Source organism: Gymnoscopelus braueri, assembly GCF_963280865.1.
Source record: "Gymnoscopelus braueri genome assembly, chromosome: 3".
NCBI classification, from domain to species: Eukaryota; Metazoa; Chordata; class Actinopteri; order Myctophiformes; family Myctophidae; genus Gymnoscopelus; species Gymnoscopelus braueri.
In genome coordinates this window covers 17,287,853-17,302,980 of record NC_137612.1, presented here as the reverse complement: position 1 = coordinate 17,302,980, position 15,128 = coordinate 17,287,853, and the positions used below count along the sequence as shown (strand labels likewise).

The 15,128-nt window shown below is 44.7% G+C and overlaps 1 protein-coding gene across 3 annotated transcripts in view; it reads right to left on the bottom strand.

The window, feature by feature from the left end:
• The window catches only part of sulf2a (sulfatase 2a), a 49,870-nt gene that overhangs the window by 18,831 nt on the left and 15,911 nt on the right, over nucleotides 1-15,128 (bottom strand). Inside the window, exons 1-2 of one of the 3 annotated variants that reach the window (XM_080424596.1) lie at nucleotides 7,177-7,291; nucleotides 2,976-3,241 (exon numbers count right to left, since the gene is read on the bottom strand). In XM_080424596.1, coding sequence (XP_080280722.1) covers nucleotides 2,976-3,180 — 205 coding nt within the window. In that variant the 5' untranslated portion in view covers nucleotides 3,181-3,241; nucleotides 7,177-7,291. Of the gene's footprint in view, nucleotides 1-2,975; nucleotides 3,242-6,336; nucleotides 6,556-7,176; nucleotides 7,292-15,128 lie in introns of those variants that run through there. The other 2 variants (XM_080424595.1, XM_080424594.1) reach the window with 2 other exon arrangements.

Sequence of the window (15,128 nt, the reverse complement as noted above, 5' to 3'; positions counted from 1 at the left end):
TCTAGACAGTAGGTTTGGATTGCTGGACAATCCCAGAATATGTGAAAGTGGATCAGCCATTGTATTATTGCATTTTCTCCAGCAATTCCCAGATTCCGGTGTACCATTCTGTGTGTACTTTCTTCTTGGAGTAATAAAGAACCTAATCATGTTCATCCATGAAAACTCTCTCCAAAGGCCAGAGCTAGAAGTGGTGGATAGTACATTACATATATTAAGCCATTCATCCTCTGTTAGGACCATGCCTGCCTCCTTTTCTCATTTAAGTTTAATATAAAAAGTGGCAGACTGTATAATCATTTTTGGGGTCTTTATATTTTTTAAACCAGATATTTAGAGGAACCCTCATCCAATCACTTAATTTTTCTGAATGCATCATCATTATACTTTTATCACCCAGTATGGCTTGGAGGGGGACATCCAATTGGTCCAGTTCCACTTTCCATTTTTATCACCATCACACCAGCAAACTGGGTAATAGGTATCTTAATTGTGCTGCTTTATAACAATCTTCCAGGCCAGGAAGAGACATGCCTCCCTCATCTTTTGTAACTGTAGCGTTTTGAAACACACCCTAGGTTTCCGATCTCTCCAAATAAACCTGGAGATCATTCGGTTCCAGTTATCAAACTGTTTCTATAAAAGGTCAAATCTATATTTATATTTTATCATACATATGAAATATTAACGGTACCCATCTATCCAAATCAGTTAGTATTTCCTTTGCGATTGAGTCATAATTGTCTCCGCCAGGCCGAAAGGTATGGCGAGAGAGTATGTTTTACCCCCCGTCCGTCCGTGTGTGTGTGTGTCCGTGTGTCCGTGTGTCCATCTGTCTGTGAGCAGCTAATCTCCGGCACCGTTGGCCCGGTCGCTGCGAAACTGTGCACACACACTCCCTGGATGCCAATTCAGAACCTTTTACATGGCCCTGTTATAGCGCCACCAGGAGGCCGATTTGTGCAAAACCCATTTTTTTAAATGACTCCTACATATTTTATCCAAACATCACGCAAATCAGCACACAGTATCTCTATAGTCAAGTGATCAACACGGATCTGTCTGATTTTCCATATTCCATCCTGATTGGCTAAGGTTGGCTTCCAAAGTTTGCAGGATTGGTCCATTTTTAACTAAATGCCTCAAATCATGAACGCAGCTTGCGCTTTCTGTGAAATTTCACACGCACATTCCCACTAGGCCGAGGAAGAAATGGCACTTGAACATTTTCAAATCAGCCTCATGGTGGCGCTATAAAAGGCCAATTTGCATTTTTAACTGTAACTGCACCGATCTGCATGAAACTTTGCACGCATACTCTCTAGAGGCCAAGAAAAAACATCTGCCCTGTATTTTTCACATTAGCCTTTTATAGCGCCACCAGGAGGCCGATTTATGTAAAACACATATTCTGAGATTAAGCCTTCAGATTTTATCCAAATTTCACGCAAATCGGTACACATGATCTCTATAGTCATGTGATCAAGATGGATCTGTTTGATTTTTCATATTCCATCTTGATTGGCTAACATTGACATCTAAAGTTTGCAGGAGTGGACCGTTTTGAACAAAATGCCGCAAATCATGAACGCAGCATCCGATTGCGGTGGAACTTTGCACAAACATTCGCACTACGTTGAAGAACAAACGCTACCCTTTTAACATTGCCCTATTATAGCGCCACCAGGAGGCCGATTCGTCTTTTTTATATTACTCCTACAAATTTTGTCCAAACATCATGCAAATCAGTACACATTATCTCTATAGTCAAGTGATCAAGATGGTTCCGTCTGATTTTTTATATTCCAGCCTGATTGGCAAATTCTGAACATTGCTGACCCACAATAACCTAACTGACCTGGCGGAGATCTGTGCTCCGAGGAGCACTTTTTCTAGTTTACTATATGTTGACCAGATGAGGGCATATAGTGTTCAACTAAATAGGGATGTACCGATCAAATGACCCAAAACATGTTATTTTCAAATCTAATGTTCAGCAACTCTATAGTACATGCATGTGATTTCATGGTATATCAGCATGGTGTAAGCCTCTGATTAGAATTCGATAAGAGAATGAGGTCCACATTTTAGCTGCTGATAAACAGTAAACACATTTCTGCCTCGCTGTACGCAACTTAATGTGGATAATGTCTGTGTATATGACAGACAGCGCAATTGTGTAAAATATATTATCTCTGGAGTCATGTAATCAAGATGTATCAGTCAAAAACAATTTCACTTTCACACATAGGGGCGCCACAAATGCTACAAATGTTGCTGTTGCCAAAAAGTGCATTTTTAAACAGCAAGTTGCGTGCGTGCGTGCGTGCGTGCGTGCGTGCGTGCGTGCGTGCGTGCGTAGACAGCAGGGCCCCCTCGCCCGCAGCCCTTCCCCCACCCATTACTCCTCCAGTGAATGACGATGCACTGGAATATGGCTTCAGTGCATCATGGTGTCATTAATTTCAGGTCAATACCCTTAAAAGAACAGAGTTCAGTAATCTGTACCCAAAATTTACCATAGCCATTACCGATCAAAAATATGCCATGACCAGATCCATTTTGTTCTGGAATTGAGGTGCTTTGCTGATTAGCAATCCACCTCTGCATTTTATGCTTACTGCATGTTCGGATTCTTACGGGTTAGCCTACAATGAATTTATAGTCATTTAATTTAATATTGTGGACGTACGCTGTGCATCAGGCCGTCAACCAAACAACTTTACATGTCCAAGACTACCAAATATCAACACTATTCTAAGACATAACCTGTAATATGTGTCAGACAGTGTCACTAAGGGCTGATCGTAGGTCAGCTTAAGAAGACTTGTTCCATACAGAGGTAAAATTATCCACCTATCTCAATGTTCAACAACTTTTCTTTGATCATGCTTTACAAAAACAATATCAGGGATCACTATCATTATGGATATTGGAAAAACAAAGAAGTAGACGGCGTGAAAAGAGAGGCCCACCTAGCTCTATATCTTGATCGTCGGTGAGAATGAGGATGATGTTGGGACGGACATTGCGGATGTGGCGGTCCCTCTGCAGGCGAGACCTGAGGCGATGTCCAGACAGATGGCCGGAGCCCTGGGCCAGAGGGAGGACGGACACCAGGAACAGCAGCAGGAGAGGGAGAGGGAGAGGGAGAGGGGCCCTCGGCCCCCACCCTGCCATCGCTCTGAACCCTGCAGTAACCTCCTCTCTCGTCTAGACGCCTGCGGCTCACACACTTCACCTGGGAGATGAAAACATAACACACAGTAAACAGTCGAATCCTCAATGTTTAATATAACTCTGAAAGTGTAAGAATGCAGTATGTACACGGCTATGTGCAGTAGTGTATGCAGCTAAAGAAGATAGTACATGATGGAGGTAAGAAAGGACAGAAACATCTGCATCTACGGCAAGGCAAGGCGAGTTTATTTGTATAGCAAAATGCTTTACAGTTATAAATAACTCATTCAATCCGGGAACACATCTGTCTCACTTTTAGATTTCTTTGGCTATTCAAAAATAGCAGATATACAAGCTCATATCGCGGCACCGAGTGCCGTGCTATGAGCTTGTAGATCTGCTATAAAAAAAAAAATTAAAATCTGTGCAAATCTTTGAATATATATTTTTTTAAAGCGAACATTTGTAACTCAAATCTTTGCTTCTGGGGAGGTCCCTGGAACAAAATATTTTGAGATGGGGGTCCGCGGCCAAATACATATCATTTTTGGGGGTCCTTGACATGGACAATTTGGAGCACCACTGATATAGCAACATAAGGTTTTGCAAAAAAAAAATAGGATTTAGAAGACATTTGTAGATGCGTTTCCCCGGATTGAATGGCTATTAATATAGCTAAAGATGTATAGTTTTACTCATGCAAGTTGCACACTATCAGAATAAACTGGTATTCGTCCCATTGTGCGTGGGACGCACACGAATGAACTCGCGAGCGTTAGAGCACAGACTACCAGAGCATAGAGGGCACTAAGAGGTCTTTTAGTGTTGTATACACACTGCACCTTTGAGAGATGACAGGCCTATCTGTAGTATCTGTAGTCTTTCATCTGCTCTGTCTCTCTCACTCATAAACACACACACGCACGCGCACGCACATGCACATGCACATGCACACGCACACACGCACACGCATGAGCACACACACAAACACAATGAAAAATAGCAGATGCAGGCCTTGCAGGGCCATTACAGGGTGCTCTTCCGTACAAATGCCCCCATTTGGGCTGAGATCAGCTCGTTAATCAATCATTAATGATGCATTAGACCGGTGTCATTGGCTGGGTGTAATGATCTCTGTGTGAGATGAGCACGAGGCTGCCAGGCTGAGGGCTAATGGGCCTGGGCCAGGGGCCAACACAGACCTCACCACCCCTGGAGAGGGATGAGGGGATGAGCCTGGAGGTCAGAGGTCAAGGTGAGAAACACTAGGTGTAGAGAGGATGAGATGTGGGGGTAAAAAATATAAGGACACGGGTCACTGAACAGGGTGATAGAAACAGTGGATAGAAAGATGGAGAAAGAGAGAGAGCGCGAGAGACAGACAGAGAGAGAGACAGACAGACAGACAGTTTAAGATGGTCCTGAATATGATAGGTATTGTTCGACAGGCAAAGTGCTGGAGAACAAAAATCCAGCTTTAGAAGAAAGTGAATCTAGAGAGCTGCTTCGTGTTATTGTGTGTAACAGAATAATATGAAACAGCACAATGTTAATGTGACACTATCACCAGGCACACTCTACATGTTTCATAAAAGTAAATTGCTTCTAGGTGTGCAGAAAATTGCCAATTCTGCCCTCCCTGTGTATGTTTAATAAAATGATTAATGTCAAGGCAACCTCACTTCTCTTAATGAAGCTCTCCGTGCTATTTGCTAAAATTACACTGCCGTCCTATTATCTCTTCTAATACAAGAATATCTGCAACTCATTCACAGCATAGCCGCATCGAGTTTGCCATGGCAACTGTCTCACTGCAAACACAGAGAAGCATTCGCTTGATAATGTAGACCATCTCTCTCTCTCTCTCTCTCTCTCTCTCTCTCTCTCTCTCTCTCTCTCTCTCTCTCTCTCAGCCAGGTTCGAGGTTTCTTCCCATTAAAGGGGAGTTTTTCCATGCTGCTGTCACCAAGTGCTTGGCTCGCTCATAGGGGAATTGTTGGGTCTCTGTAAATTACGCACATGAACCCTAGCGTCCCTATTCTGGGCATGTCATAACATGCAAACATTCGGCGAAAATCTGCGAATTAAATGAAAATATCAGATCTACAACGTGACGTGTTGAGATTGTAGATTGGCTATTTTCGACAAAGAGATTTGATGTAGAGGGAAAAAAGGAGGGGACCAAGTATAGACATCTGAGGACCCCGGTCAACAAAGTATAATAGTGTTTAAGTGGTTCAATACTTCTCTATAATAATATGACATGTAAAGGGTCATTAGATAACTTTGTGATTTGCCACTATATAAATAAAATTGATTAGAACTGAACTAAAGTAATCTCAACAAACAAGGAAGTAACAACAAGGGGTTGTTCATATGGAGAGAGCAAAGATATTAAGTGATATAAACAGATTCACTACAAAATAAGTTAAATGATTCTTCCTCTAGTCTTACACAATACTTTTGAAAGTAAAATGTTTCCTCAACTTCAAGCTATTGTTTGAAGCTAAATAACATTTTGTAACGCTGTAACACAGTAGTTGTAACTGTGAAATACTACACACTTAACATCATTTAACAGTAAATCATAATTTTAAAATGAAAGTATTTGTATTTGTTTCATGTCACTATCTTTCAGTGTGCAGAGGTCTGACACAAAACCTTCAAGATTCAGAATTCAATGGGGAAAAACTAATTACAGTAGCAACAATAACAAATATATATCTCAGCACATAATCAGAGCAGCCAAGACCAACACAATGACCGGGAAGTAAAATCAATTTTCACGTGTGTGTGTGTGTGTGTGTGTGTGTGTGTGTGTGTGTGTGTGTGTGTGTGTGTGTGTGTGTGTGTGTGTGTGTGTGTGTGTGTGTGTGTGTGTGTGTGTGTGTGTGTGTGTGTGTGTGTGTGTGTGTGTGTGTGCGCGTGTGTGTGTGTCTGCGCGCACCACAGGGAGAGTGCGGCTCTCAGAGAAGATGACAACAACAGCAGCCCATCTGCAGACTCCCTCAGCTGGGAGAGCGCACACTGCTTAACAACAACCTCACTGTTAGTGTTATGTCATTTATCATCATAACAACACCATGCACCCATGTGTGCATGGTGCGCATACAGTATCTGAAATTTGAGGGAAGAGACAAGAGCAATAATCGTTACCTCTTTAATCAGCTTCCCTAATGGCAAAGGAACCCAAGCCGTGTGGAACGTATCTCCAGGCACACTCACTGCAGATGAGGTGATGTGTGAGCCATCACGCCATGCCCGAATAAGTTCCCCTTGTCTGACACAGAGAGCCTGGCTGTTCCTCTCTGGACTAGGTTGTAGGCTAATGTGTCACTCGGTTAGGTCCTCCCTATATTGCTCTCACTCCCTCATGTCCTCCCTCCTTAAAATCTTATCTCATATGCGCAGACAGAAGTGAAGTCATAGACCCACACGCATCAAAACGCACTAATACATGCACACGCAAATGCACGCACGTGCACTCAAGTGCCATGCATATGCACACATACAAAGTGGGAGGGAACATATAAGCACGCACGCACACGCACACGCGCGCACACGCACACACACACACGCGCGCACGCGCACGCGCACGCACACGCACACGCACACACACGCGCACACACACACACACACACACACACACACACACACACACACACACACACACACACACACACACACACACTCACAGAGAGACACACCAGCTGTGTTTGCTCTGGTTTAATTCCTGCTCTTCTCTGCAGGGCATGCGGTTGTTTCCCCTCAGGAATACATGAGCTCTGACCCTCAGCGGTGAGACTGTTTGAAATTCTCCCTGCATCTTTCTCTCATCCCCAACACCCCCCCCCCCACCCCACCTCTCAAATTCTCCATCCCTCTCATGACTCGCATGGGTTGAAAACAAGGTACCAGCCACAAGGAGAGCCGCAGGAAGAAAAAAAACACAACGAAAACATACAAACCCCGTTGAAGGAGAGTAAAATACTTAACCAGGTCTGTCTCCAAAACAAGTATCAAAATGTCGTCCGGGACATTTAGGGACATAGAGAAGAATAGATTCCCTGTGTTCAAATTAAGACTGTCTACCACGAGTGCAGTGGTTCCTCCTTCTGGAGAAGATTCCTCTTTCAGAGCGGTTTTGCGGTAAGGGACGGTACTTCCTGTTGAACAGTTGTTTGTCTGTGCAAAGAAGCTGATGTTGGCAGAACACATGAAGGAAGTGTGCTTAATATAGCCATGAATTTACAAGAACCACCCAGGCACCATTTCTCACACATTGTACAGATCTATCTGTAGTCAACCATGTGAATATCGTGTTATTGACCGTTATACTTGGAACAGCGGATCTAAAAGCTCTAAAACGCGTTGCAGTGCGATGCGCTGTGAGCTTGTAGATCTGCGACACGATGCACAACCACGTATAAATCAGGCAGTGGATATTTCCTGATGTCCCCCCCACCCCCATGAGGCCTCTTCTCCCTCCAGATAGGAAAATAAATTGGATTTACAGCCTTTTATCAGCTCTGACTCATACGCTCCTTTTGTTTTTGTCCCCCATCACTCTCTCTCTATCTTCTATCTATTCATATTGTGCCTCTCTACGGGTGGCAGATGCCACATGACAATATAAAGGAGTGAAAGTAGTGAGTGAAGTCTACAGCAAAAACTCCCTTGACGAGGATACTGTGTAATACGGAACATGGAAACAGATGATTATGAAGCAGCCGATTGCAGCCAAGCCAATCCCTATGTCCGACAGACAACATGATGGTTTTGTGTGCTTTCATAAATGCCAATGGTAAGCCGCGTTGTTTCCATGGACTGCGGTGATTTAACACCCTGTTTCTGATACTTAAGACAGAAAGCTGCACAGATCAGCTCTTTGCACTAAGTGAGCGAACGGTGAGGCAGCAATGCTGATTCAGCCGCATCAGATAGAAACGAAAGTGGGAATTTTGCCATTTAGACAGAAGCACGGGACAACTCGAGTAAATGTGACTCTCAGCAAAACTCATTAAAGGCTTTGGAGAGAGAGGAGGAGGAGGAGGAGGAGGGGGTAGAGATAGTGTGATATAGAGAGTACAGAATACAAGATCACACGGAATGGGGCTTCTAAAAGCATGTTGGAGGATCAAAGATCATCTAGGTTATACTAACAGAGAGAAGCAAACTTTTACACTAAAGTCCTCCCAGCATAAAGAGCTCGTCGGAAGGCAGCAGCACTGCAGCGTTTGATGAAAAGTTAATGCCGTCCATCTTTTATTGATAACACTGAATTATAAATGCCATGACAGCAGAGCTGGCCATGTCACAGTGTGGAGGATACGGTGGCGAGGCAGCGGCGGCTACTGCTGCGCGAGCGAAGGGATGAAACACAGCCACGACGTGAGAGACAGACAGTTAGGTTACACTCTGCACAACACACACACAAGAACTGAATACACCAACTTTTACAGCCAAAGTGAGTAGTGGGGAGGAAGCCAACAAGAGTATAAAAGCGATAAATCTTCCAAAGACTTTGCAGAGGCGTTAATGTTCTTTTTTTCCCTTTATAAATAAAACACCTGGAGCTTTGATGTGGGCATAAAGTCTGATTCATGCTATCCGTACCCCTCACCCCCCACCCCACCCCACCTCCGAGAGGGTGCGACCCTCAGAGAGAATAATATGAGAAAACCGGAGGAACAAAATAACATTTATTACATATTGCAGAAGCACGAGTCACAGCACACACTTGCAATTTAATCATGTCTGTCTCATAATGTGCGTGAAACCTGGAGGAAATAACCCACCACCATAAAGAAGTCATACTTCTCTATTCTCGCTATAACACATGTTCGAAGATGGTGAGAGTACAAAACACACAGAGAGAGAGAGAGAGAGAGAGAGAGAGAGAGAGAGAGAGATACATAGAGAGAGAGAGAAGTAGAGAGAGAGAGAGAGAGAGAGAGAGAGAGAGAGAGAGAGAGAGAGAGAGAGAGAGAGAGAGAGAGAGAGAGAGAGAGAGAGGGAGGGAGGGAGAGGGAGGGAGGGGGAGAGAGGGGGAGAGAGACGGAGAGACGGAGAGACGGAGAGAGACGGAGAGACGGAGAGATTGAGGGAGGGAAAACCTCAAGGCATAGAGTCTGGTGAGAACAAAGTGTGAGCATTTCCAATGCACGCTGCAATGTTCCCCAAACATGAAAACTTGATTCACAGACCGAGGGGCTCTGTTGGAAAATAGAATGAAATGAGACTGAATGCAATAGTAGAAACCGCTGAATCTGTTTTGCATTCTCAACAGGAATGTTTCAGTCCGATGTCTATTGGTGCAGGCATGAAGGAAATGGCCGGGCAGGAATGTTTAAATAGACACATCCAGGCCTGAATGCAGCCCTGTTGCAACACCATCAAGCCAATCCCTTTGGTCATAATTGAGGCTGGCAGAGCTTTGCTAATGTGTGACTTTGTTCCCACTGGCCTGTATAGCACTGGCTAGAATGTGCAAAATCTCCAAGGACCCTTGAATTTTCTAACAACAGTTGGCATTCAGATGCAAATCTTGCAACGGCATGCCTGTATGTCAGACTTTCTATAAGAGAAGAGTTTATGTGGTGTGCATGCGCGTGTGCATGCAGGTCCACATTTGTAGTGTGTGTATGTGTACGTGTGTGCGTGCATGTGTGTGTCCGTGAGCGTGTGTCTCTCAATATGGCTATGGGGCGGTATAGCAGTGCTGAACACTGTACAAAATGTATTTCAACAGTCACTGTCATCTTTCATCAAAAATTCCGTTCTCTCAAATCTCTGCTGCACTATTAGAAGCCATGGAAACATACAAGTAACTTTAGAAGCTGGCCTGTCAGTCCAGACAAATTAAATACACAACAGCTAAAAATAGCCATCATCACATAAGCTACATCCCCAGGAACACAGCTGTGTCCCAAGTGGATTGTTCTACCCGATGACCTCTGAGCTTACTTCTCAATAAATGAACAGTGATTTAATGATCTCTAAAACAATGGCTTCTCCTGATAATGTCAACGCGACCCATCAGCGCTGTCAAGCCCCAGGACTGATAATGGCCAAATCCCATTAGATAACTCTGCACCAGCGCTGTTCTTTGGTTTAAAAATAGGACCCACACCTTCCTTTGAGAAATGGGCTTTTACTTCCTAATAACAAACTTTAATAGTCGAGAATGACAGGAGATAGCGTTTGAGGCAGATTCCATTCGCTGGGAAGATTTCATTTAGATTACCCCGAGGTTCTGATAAGCTCAGCACTCGGCACGCGGTCTAGCTTGTCAGGCGGAATCTGCACGGCAATTTTCCGTTTCAATAAGCCAACACAATAGAGCAATGGCCGCACTCTAAAAGGTGTGAGTTAAATGAGATTTTTGCCCACGATGAAAGGGCTCATGTGTGAAATATTTTGTACTCAATTATAGTTAAACTCTGCCTGTGCGAGTGCACGTGTGTGTGTGCGTGTGTGTGTGTGTGTGTGTGTGTGTGTGTGTGTGTGTGAGTGTGTGTGTTGTGTGTGTGGGGTGCGTGTGATGACACAGACTCTCCCTTTCATATCAGAAGGAAAGAGCTGCCCAGACGGTGAAATATGAATGTGAGAGTAATTTTAGAGTCCAACACATCATTAATTCTGCACCGAGTCTGGTTCTGTGTCTTTGAATGGGGTGTATCCGTGATGTGTTCTGGCTGGAACCATGGAACATCACACACACACGCGCACGCATACGCACGCTCGCGCAAGCACCCACGCACGCACACACATATAAAGTCATACTTTAAATCACACCAAGCTGTATGAAGCTGCATTTAAGTTGCATGAAACTAGGTTGTTCACAAGAGATTTGATGAGACGGGTCCAAATGCACTGACGCAGCTCCATCTGGGGGAGGCGCCCTCTGTTACCAGGCCAACCAATAATAAATTCCAGCTCAGTAAGGCTAAGGCAGATGACGATATAAGGGAGTTGTGTCAATGTTAGCTCTACATAATGACTAGAGCTTCAGAATGACTGGGGAATGAAAGCATCGGCTGTTCTGGAGGCTAGATGCGGGGGGGGAAAAAAGTGAGATTCCGTGACGGAGAGTGAACGTGCACTTGGATGGTCTTGTATTTGATACTAGTGTGAAAACATTTGTTGTTTATTTATAGTGGTGATCACACAGAGTGGAGAGCATATAGTTTTCTTTACATGCTGCACAACTACAGCAGTGGTTTCCAAACCTTTTAGCTCAAGACCCATAAGAGAAATTGGAAGTTTGCCCTGGGACCCGTCCCAAACTAGTGAAAATAGCAGATCTACAAGCTCACAACGCGGCGTTGTGAGATTGTAGATCTGCTATTTTCACTACTTCTTAACCGTTTTTTTATTTTATTTATTTATACATGAAATACTTTTGAAAAATGTTGGAATTGTTTTTAATTGATCAAAAGTTGTGATTTATTTTGTTTAAAGTTTTTAAAATCTTTTGAAATAATATCTTTTAAATGCAGGAAACGAAAAAAAAGGGATGTTTACTTGCGACCCAAAGGGTCCCAACCCACCGTTTGGGAAACAGTGAACTACAGCACATTACTGCCTAACATGACGCTTTATCCATTCCAAACCCTTATCATTCACTCTAGCCCTAAAACCAATCCTAATTCAGTGCCTTATCCTAACCATAAGATAAGGGTTTTCCCGCTTTCAAAACTAGCGAAAATGCTTTCATGTCATTTTCTTGTAGTATTTGGCTGTGTGACCTCTGTCCTCATGGTTACAACTTAAAGTAATTAAGTAAATAATATATAATAATTTGATGACCGGCAGAGTCTCCAGTAGGAGACTCAAAGAGTCTTCTACTGAGGTCTCTGACCGATGACCCGGTCATCAAATTATAGGCTTAGGAATGCGACCAAAAAACCCCCCCAAAAAATCTCCATGAATTCAAGGCTTCATGGGGTGTGTAATTGATAGGAAAAGAAGTAATTTTTTGGGTGAACTACTCTCCTTTAAGCTTACAGAAACTGCACGTACAATCCACATGGTACATTATCTTCTAAATGTTTCCTATATCACAGGGAGGGATGCAATGCTGGATGATTGGAGAGGTGGAAATAACGAGGAGACGAGGAAGGAATGGAGAAAGAGAAATGGAGCAAGTATGATGATGGTGTCAGTTCATACAAAAGGCCCAGTCATTAAGTGATCTCACTGCAGAACAAAGAGCGCGGACAGACTCCCTGCATCTGCTCTGTTGACTGACTATAAATGTACACCACGCTCGCCCTTGTGCCTGTATGTGCACACACGAGCACGCACACGCGCACACACACACACACACACACACACACACACACACACACACACACACACACACACACACACACACACACACACACACACACACACACACACACACACACACACACAAACATGCACGCAAGTAGTCACACACAAACTCACACATACATACAGTACCTACATTCACAGAGACGTACAGATAAAGACATGCTCGAATATGGAAACATATAAGCAATAGCATGCATCTACACATAATTTATGCACACACAACAGTAGATACACACCCAGAGAATAGCATCGGCAAACATACTGTACAGCATGCACACAAACACACACACACACACACACACATACACACAAAAGCGCGTATCAGATTCTAAACCTCTGTCTCTCTCTCTCCAACGAGACAGGACACAAAGGCGAGAACAACAGCCAAGCTAATTATCTCTGAAATCTGACGGAAATGAGCAGCATGAACAGCAACATTTGAATTGAAATTGCTCGGCCCCAGCCGTGGTGGAGGGGACATCTCACAGCTACTGTCTGCTGTTTTTGGTCTCATTCTAGTTTAACAAACTAACACAAGCCGAGATATCCCTCATAATGAGCTTGGGCTGCTGCCATACCGCAATAACACTGTCACAAAACTGTTGCAGAAGGGACTATTCTGTGACACCACCACCATCAGCTCTGAATTGAAGTCACCCTTGCCGGCTTAAGGGACCCGGTTTAAAGCCCTTTCTACTCTTCTCCTCCACCGTCCTGTCTTGGGTTCCTCGCTCTGTCTCCAGCAGCAACGGGAGCGGCATGCGGGGGCTAGCGTGGTGGTCTGTGAGTTTTTGTGAGGGTGGGGGGGTTGGTGGGAGGGGGTCTCCATACGGGGCCCCCGCGGCTGTGTGGGCTGACCCTGAGAGGTCATGGCATTTACCCCTCCACCCCCCCCCCATCTGACACCACCTCCCAGCCCCCCTTCCCCACACCCCTGCCGTACGCTCCAAGAGAGACGAAAAAAAGGAACATGGAGAGGTGGTAGAGAGAACACCAACAGAGGTCTGATTGTCCCCAAATCGAGTTCAGCACCCCCATCACCAGCCCCCCGAAACCCCAACACCCCCACAGCCCCTTGTGGCCCCGCCTCTGAGGGGTTTTAAGGCTGAGGCGAATGAGAAACTGTCAATGGTGTTTTGTAAATACTTTAGCTGTTTGGATGGGTTTATTCAGAAGTCTGGGGGGAGAACTATGGCCTGCTTCACAGTCCGCAAGCGTTCTCCCTTTTCCTGCGCTATTGAATTTCTGTATGGGAAAGCCATTTGTGATGTGTCCGACAGAGAGAGAGAGAGAGAGGTTCAATCGCCTGTGTCTCCACGACAGGGGCCTGACAGCTGAAACAAGCCAGCGAGCTGGTGGACAGGGCAGCCTGCTGAGTGATGGCTGTTCCTTATTGGCACTTATTGACCAGAGGCAAAGCCCTCCTACCGTGTGTCACATCTCAACTAAACGGATTACAGACAAATCAACCGGGGCTCATTGTCCTCCTGGCCTAACCACCTCAGTCGGACCCTTAACACCGCCAACTACCTCGTACGTGACACCGTCGCGACCGTAGGTCCAACGAGAGCTATCCATCAATAGCCGCCGATCAAAAGGTAGCATCTGAAAAAAGCATGATGTGACAAGCGCCACTAAAATGGTCAGCAGCGCTAATCTAAACCAAAAAAGGATATTTAGAAGGAGATTGCTGTAGAAACCGCTGTGATCTGCACTCCAGGCACAGCTCCTTATTTCCATTTCTACCCATGTCAGTAAAATTAGATCAGCATATACTCCACAGGACCCAAAGGTTTTAAACTGTCATCTGTTCTGTTTTAATTACATCCTATTTCTCTTTCCCGTCATCAAATTAGCGCCTGCAGTGGGGACCGCTGCTAATGGCCTCAACTTAATGATGATTACCGACAATATCGGTTTCAACAATTTTGTAAACAACTGCCGCCCGCCTCGTGGATAAATTACCGGGCCCGGATAAATCAATACACTGGAAGTGAGCTACTGTCATAACTACCGCACAGGTTATTATCTTTAAAGACTTGGGGTTATTCTACTTGGCTTTTAAAAAACCATGGGCTCATGTTGACAAGGCCCTTGGGGAGAAAGGATGTTCAAACCCGCAGGAGGGCCACTTGTAGTACTGGACTGAGGATCATGGTTGTCAGCTGCCTCCATTACTGGCTTCCTCCACACACATCCCAAAGCTGGATAACATGGGAATGCCTAATGGGAATATAGGCACCACAGGGACCATCTTATCTGGTGTTAAGCATGCCCTTGGGGGAGTAGAGAGGCAAAGACCTCTGGTTTACTTTGTCACTCTTCCCTTTCTCTGTCATAACCCCTCCCCCCCCCTCTCTCTCTCTCTCTTTTGCTGGCTTTCTCAAAACCTTTGTTGAGAGATTATGGGGTTTTACAAAGGCACACCCTGTTTTCCTCAGCCCCTCAACCCCCCGTCGGACCAACATAGGGGGTTAAGACTGGAGTACAGAGGGGGAGACCTCCACACAAAGATTTGAATTACGGAGGTTCTCGATGTATGCCCACTTATATGCCCCCCATTTGCCCTGCTCAGAAACAGACATAGCGTCATTCAACAACAATGATTT